Source organism: Rhagoletis pomonella, unplaced genomic scaffold, assembly GCF_013731165.1.
Source record: "Rhagoletis pomonella isolate Grant_MI unplaced genomic scaffold, Rhpom_1.0 Rhpom_scaffold_00001, whole genome shotgun sequence".
Taxonomy (NCBI): Eukaryota; Metazoa; Arthropoda; class Insecta; order Diptera; family Tephritidae; genus Rhagoletis; species Rhagoletis pomonella.
Window position 1 is genome coordinate 6196270 of NW_023458555.1, and position 6647 is coordinate 6202916.

At 34.6% G+C, this 6647-nt stretch overlaps 3 protein-coding genes across 3 annotated transcripts; 1 reads left to right on the plus strand and 2 right to left on the minus strand.

The window, feature by feature from the left end:
- Positions 1 to 6: 6 nt before the first annotated feature.
- On the plus strand, positions 7 to 1937 carry LOC118736951 (tetraspanin-33-like). Its single transcript, XM_036467126.1, has 2 exons — positions 7 to 618; positions 704 to 1937. Exons 1-2 carry the CDS (start codon positions 54 to 56, stop codon positions 1027 to 1029), a joined length of 891 nt encoding a protein of 296 aa, XP_036323019.1. The 5' UTR covers positions 7 to 53; the 3' UTR covers positions 1030 to 1937.
- Positions 1938 to 3868: 1931 nt separating this feature from the next.
- Positions 3869 to 4880, minus strand: LOC118736958 (L-seryl-tRNA(Sec) kinase). Its single transcript, XM_036467138.1, has one exon. It carries the CDS (start codon positions 4844 to 4846, stop codon positions 3983 to 3985), a length of 864 nt encoding a protein of 287 aa, XP_036323031.1. The 5' UTR covers positions 4847 to 4880; the 3' UTR covers positions 3869 to 3982.
- On the minus strand, positions 4846 to 5492 carry LOC118736965 (mitochondrial import inner membrane translocase subunit Tim10B). The gene is made up of 3 exons (XM_036467150.1): positions 5383 to 5492; positions 5230 to 5325; positions 4846 to 5156 (listed from the first exon to the last, which is right to left on the minus strand). Exons 1-3 carry the CDS (start codon positions 5401 to 5403, stop codon positions 4929 to 4931), a joined length of 345 nt encoding a protein of 114 aa, XP_036323043.1. The 5' UTR covers positions 5404 to 5492; the 3' UTR covers positions 4846 to 4928.
- Positions 5493 to 6647: the final 1155 nt, after the last annotated feature.

Sequence of the window (6647 nt, forward strand, 5' to 3'; positions counted from 1 at the left end):
ATAGTTCTAGGTCGCCTTGATTCTTTGACCGCGGAAATCTGCAGATTCCAGATATGAATAATTACCGTCACCATGGAGGCGGCGGCGGTTATAGTGGTATAGAAATACGCAACATGCATCCAAGAATATCACAGAACTTCACTTATGTTAGCTCGTGTGTTAAATATCTGATATTTATGCTAAATTTCATTTTTTGGCTATCGGGTGGCCTGCTGCTTGGAATTGGCCTTTATGCTTTTATGGACAAGTGGGAATCCACGGGATGGGTGCGCCTAGAAACTTTCTACGATGTAATACTCAATATCTCATTGGTAATGATGCTTACCGGAGTACTTATATCTATGGTCAGCTTTGCTGGTTGTTTGGGTGCACTACGTGAAAATACTTGCCTGCTTAAATTTTACACTATGTGTTTACTAATGTTCTTTCTACTAGAATTGGCTATTGCCATTATGGGATTTGTGTTTCCACATAATATGAATTCCTTCCTCGAAGATAAATTTACTGATAAAATTATACATTCGTATCGAGATGACCCAGATTTGCAAAATCTTATCGATTTTGCCCAACTCGAGTTTAAATGTTGTGGACTGAGCAATTCTGGATATCAAGACTGGAGTAAGTTCGGTTTTTGTACTATAGATACAATAGATGAAAAACAATGGATGATTAAAATTAATAATAATAATAATAATATTTGCAGGCAAGAATGAATATTTCAACTGCTCGTCACCATCGGTGGAACGCTGCGGCGTCCCGTACAGTTGTTGTATCAACGCAACTGATATTAGTTCGGGATTGGTCAACATTATGTGTGGTTACGGAGTTCAAGAGCATTCGGTAGCAGCGGCCAGCAAACGTATTTGGGCAAGCGGGTGCATTGAAATTGTGCGTGTTTGGGCAGAACGTAATCTGTACACCATAGCTGGCATTGCACTGGGCGTTGCATTAATACAACTATTCATTATATATTTAGCTAAAACTCTGGAAGGGCAAATTGATTTGCAAAAATCTAGATGGGCTGCGTGAGTTTTTTATTTAAGCAAAAGTTGAATGGTGCGTTGCCGACATATTTGTAATGGTACATATGAATGTCCCATATTCATGTAGTATATTATTCGTGCTTTCTTATTAGTCTTTTTTTTATACGTTTTTGTGCTCAATACTTTTAAATCAGATTGAAATTCATGTGTATAAGCTGTATAACTTGCTGTTTGCGTTCAAAAATCATTCGACAATATCGAATTTAAAATGCATTTATTATACATAGGTACGAGTGGTTATTTTTAGCAGCATACTCTGACAAGCTATATTAAATTATAATTACATATAGCATTCAGTGTATACTACTGCACTATTCATACTCATACCTGAACAGGATAAACGAGGATGTGCCCAACCTATGCCCGGCATGCGAATAGTTGCCACCTGACTCACGGCACCTCTTCGCATGCCTCCCAGAACCCTACCCAGCTAACGCTCTGTCCCTATGGACAGATCCCGTTGAAGTCTGGCACTTCCTGGGCCTCCTCTTAGCTGAAACAGACTACATCGTTGATGGATGAGCCGACCCGAGCGGGGCTTAGTAGCAACAACAAAAACTACACTTCACTCAAAAAATTGCACAGATTATTAGAAGCCACTAATCTTGAAATCGTTTAGCTTATGATACAAGCATTATATGCATTTCAACTAATTGTTCTCAAACTTTACAGTTTTATTAATAAAAAATTTTGCAATTTCTACTCGATTTTCTAAAATTAATGCACCCACACAAAATTGATCTTCCAATTATTAAATCAAAATGAAAGTGCGTACATATAATAAATGCATAACAGATGCAGTACCATTTGTATGTTTTTCTCCCGTTTTATTTTTTAATATTTAGGCTGAAGTCCTAAATGTAAAAATGCAAAACATCAGCCTCTTTTATTTCTAAACCTTAGCCAAATGTGCGCAACCACGGCTAGATGCTAGTTTTCAACTTTTCTTCTAGTGCGGTTTGGCAATACAAAAAAATACTGTTGCTTTGTATTCTTACATTTGTGACTTTACCCTTACTGCTAAATATGCATGCAATATTAATTTTAAGTATTTCTGGTTGCTAAAACAATAACTGCAAACTGAAAAGCAGAGAACAAAACATTGCCATTTGTAAAATCTGGACTTACATTAAACGTATTTATTTACTTAGGTTTTATCAATTAAAGACCAAATTTTTAAACAATTTAGTAAATTTAAAATAAATCAAAATATTTTAAAAAGAATCTCATGCTTAGCTTCAACAACTCTAAAAATAAGAAATTGTATTTATCCATTTGCGGAAGCGAATGTCTTAACAGCTCAACATCACAGGCTTCCAAAATTTATTTTACAAAATGCTTTATGAAATTAAACATGTATTATTGTACTATGTAATATGTATGTTACTCTCTTTGCGAGTTTGGTTTTGCATCGGTTGTTTTTTGGCAGAGTACTCATTTCATAGATGTCAAAATATCGTCAAAACACACGAAACTAAGGTTCAGATATAGTGAAACTGCGTTTTTGCTTTTTCTCTCTCATTGCCAGTTTTTTTTTTTAAAGGACTCGGATTTCGAAAATCTATTTAAAAGTATGTGCAACGTAGAATAAATATTTTGGGTACGAAGTGGAAGACATAATTCTGTGGAATTAAAAATAAATATGTCTTTTGGTTCACAAGGACGAATAGTTATTGAAAATGCCCTATTCAAAAATTTTATTTTTTAAGCTAATAAAGTTATAAGGGCGAAATTTGAGTCCTTAACATAGAATTTTTCAAAAATACATATTGCAAATTTTCTAGAATAGTCAAAGATACCATTTTATAATGCCTTTCAGTACCTTATGCGACAAAAAATTTAAACTTCGAATTCTACACTTTTTTTCTTTCATATTCTTCTACATCACACTGAGTTTTTTAAATAATTTTTTGAGTTAAAGTAAAGTTCTTAAAAGTTTTTTTTAAGAAAAACCAAGGTACATTGAGAAAAACCCTGACGTCAGAGAAGAAACTAAAAACGTAATTTTAAAATTTCTTACCCTTACCGGCGTTTACATGAGACAATTTTGCCAAGACAATAGCAATTAATTCACATTTTTTCACTAATACATTCACACTTCTCTCATTGTCTTCGTCACTGTCTATGATTTGATCGAAGACAGTAAATTGAACAATTCGGTCACGTCTTGGTTAATTTGAGAAAAAGAGGCAAGACAAAAACGCATGAAATTCACGCCAAACGACACTAACAGCGGTTGCTAAAAAATGTATCTATTGTCTTCATAATTGTCTGGACGCCTACTTTACACAACAATTTGACGACTAATACATATTCTCAATTGTCTCGTCTCAAATTGTCTTATGTAAACGCAGCGTTGGTTTCGCGGATATGGATTTTTTTTTTGTGTGTAGACATTTCGAATTTCTTCAAACTTTAAAAAGGAAGATGTGTTTTAGATAAAATGGCAATTGAACATACATGAGCATAATTTATATGTATTTACACAAACATATTCGTGTACCAAATCCATTATAAATATACAAAGTCTTAAATATTCAATAAATTTATATATACAATATAATACATACCAATGTAAAATTTGCGAACAAAACGCAAAATATTTAAAGGAACTCTAGAGTTTGTCTTAATTCAATAAAATACATATTAAAAGCTTTTCTTTTAATTTTTTATTTACCTGCATAAAAAGGTAATGTATTTGAATTATTTATAGATAATAGCAGGGTATTAAATTTTTATTGCTTTACGAAAGTGAAGATAAAATAAAACTATTTATATGCAAGTTTATGCACTTATGTACATATGAATGTATTTATGCACGTACATATACTTATTTATTTATTTTTTATTTTTTAATATTAATTTCGATTGTTTTAAGAGTTACATATGTACATGTGTTTCACAATACCTCCTCCAGGTCCAGAGGTGTTTTCGATACTTCAGTAAAGCATATTCACGTACTCATTCAAATCATTAAAACTTATCTCCTTTAATTCGGCTTTGATCTTCACGTTTTGTAGTAACTCTTTCCGTTTTATATTTAAAGCTTTAGCTATTATTTGTCGCTTTGTTGTAAGTTGTTCCGTCTGGATAATTTCGCCAATACGTCTTCGAAGTAGTAAATCAAGTTGATGCACAAGTGACTGTATCGTTTCTAATTTGGATTGTACCGGCATTGGTTGCAGCATGTTTTCAAATGTTTTTGTAAGGAAGGCCAAAATGCGAGTTCTTATTACGTTGTAATTTTCGCAATCGCTCATAGTGTATGTGTTTAACTCCCAATGATGGGTTGTCGGATCTGGTGTCTCTAGTCGTTTTGCCATGCGTTGCATAGTTTCCTCCGACACTCGGTCCATTGCCGGGCGCAAACTATTTCGCTCAAACGTTAATTTTAATTCACAGTCGAAATAAATTTGTGCATACGCACATGCATTTTCCTTGGCCAATTGGTAAAATTTATATCGCATACTACGATAATAATTATTATCATCGCATAGAACTACGAAGTCATGAAGATCTGTGCATAGAGATGACTTCACAACTGCGCTTAAATGCGTCGGGATATTGCCTGCATATTTTAATTCGTATATAAGCTCCCTTATACGGGATAATATGCTGTTACGCTGTTGTTTAAATTCAAATTTTGACGATTTTTCGTTTGTAGGCGGCGTCAAGTAGTCATCAAAGCAAATATGTATGATATTGATGGGTTTTTGTGATATATCCAATAGCCAATTACTGAAAGTAGTTTTGCCACTTGCAGGCAAGCCTATTAAAGGTAAAAGGCAAATGCGTGTCGACATGTGATTGTTTAAATGTGTTTATATCACCAAAGTGTGGTAAATTTATGTAAAATGCAATATTACTAAAATCAAGTTTTTTTTTTTACGAGAATGCAGGCGCTCGTGTTCCATTCGTTGTTGTTGGCAAATGCGATATGCTTCCTGCAGATGGCATGGATGCCGACGCTTGCGGTTGTTCCAGTTGTTTTTGATTGGCTTCAATTTCTTGCATACGTTTTTGATTTATTTCTGATTGCACCTCAACGTAAACATTCATCATTTTCTGATTAAACCGAGCAAATTTTACTACGCACCGATCTATACAAGTACTCTGTGGAAATTCAGAAAGATATGTGAGCATTTTATAGTGTAGGTGTGCGTGCATTTAGAAATTATTTACATACCTCGCTATTGGTCAAATCCCGCTCGTATAGCGTTTCAACACATCTCGAGAAGCATAATTCTGTGACCTTGTTATACAACGTCAGAAAATCTTTTAACTAGGATGAAAAAATAATGTACAAATACATATATTTATAAAACAAGATTTAACTTACGTTGCGTAAATTAGGATCCATTAATAACAAGTTGAGATACTTTAATCAACGCTTATCAAAACGAGGTGCCGCTGATGGTAGGGACAAAACGATACCCAGTAAATACAAGTACATGCTCGACACTTTTTGTCCGATACCAAGTAATTGCCAAGTAATATTGGTATCGATACCTTTGTACCGAGTACTGGGTAGGTATTGGGAGCAAGTACTTGTGATTCAGTGACAATTTCATTCTCGGACTTTTATTTTTTAATCTAAAAATTTGTATGAATAGTTATTTTTTTGGCAGTTTACAAAGAAAGATCTATTATCAACTCATTTACATTACGTAGATACGTTCTTTGATGAGACTGAATTACTGAATACCGGGGTAAGGCTAACATTTTTTGTAATAGGTCCCAAAGTGCCATTTGGGCTATTCGATCTTCTAACCCCACGTCTAGATTCTGTTAAAAAAGCTGTGTTAACAGAGAAATGTCCTGACACCGCAAATTTCCATTGCATCTGTCTTGCCGAACTTCTTACCATCGCTGTATTACCATCAAGTGTCATTTCGTAGTATAATAACTAAATTTTCATTTTACCGCGCCATTTACTTTGGGCGCAGGTCGATTTGATTGGCTTGATGCCATTTTGAAAGTGAAATTTGACAGATGTTAAGACACATTATTATTATTAGACGGTGGTGACGGGGGTAAAGAACGTAGATATCTATATAGATAAGAGTATGTCAGACGAGGCAATATTTCCGACTTTGCCACGCAATCCGCTGTCAAATTGGGAAAGAGCAATTTTATTTCGAGGTGTGAACAGCCAGAGAGACCGCTCTGTCACATTTCGGAAATCAAGGCTCGAATCGTAACATCCGTTCACGAATCGAAAACGGTATGAAAGAAAATTACGTTATACGTCAGGCAGTATAAGCTGAATGGGACAAAGATTACGTTCACGTATGTAATAATTCGAAAAATGTGTTTTTACGTGACGAGCAGTAGGATATCATATGTGACGATTCGAGCCCAGTTCCAGAAATAAAGAGTTGCAAGATTAGACTGCAATCGATTTCAGAAATATATTTCAACTTGCTCGTGCTGCACTAGCAATGTGCCATTCGCCCTTCGGAAAAAACCCCTTTCGAAAGACACTTTATTTGCTCATGCATATGCTCATGCATATGCTTTCTGAAATTTCTCAGTGCGTCAACCTTTTCGAAATATATTGTACTGCCACGTCTGACACACTCTTTACGTCCTCAGTTTGTGGAT

Bases quoted from the DNA above. Each gene is read 5' to 3' on its own strand.
- LOC118736958 (XM_036467138.1), bottom strand. From the start codon at position 4,846: ATGTCGACACGCATTTGCCTTTTACCTTTAATAGGCTTGCCTGCAAGT.
- LOC118736951 (XM_036467126.1), top strand. From the start codon at position 54: ATGAATAATTACCGTCACCATGGAGGCGGCGGCGGTTATAGTGGTATA. The intron at 619-703 runs GTAAGTTCGGTT...TAATATTTGCAG, and splicing joins TTCTGGATATCAAGACTGGA to GCAAGAATGAATATTTCAAC.
- LOC118736965 (XM_036467150.1), bottom strand. From the start codon at position 5,403: ATGGATCCTAATTTACGCAAC. The intron at 5,326-5,382 runs GTAAGTTAAATC...TTTTCATCCTAG, and splicing joins TGGATCCTAATTTACGCAAC to TTAAAAGATTTTCTGACGTT. The intron at 5,157-5,229 runs GTATGTAAATAA...GAATTTCCACAG, and splicing joins GGGATTTGACCAATAGCGAG to AGTACTTGTATAGATCGGTG.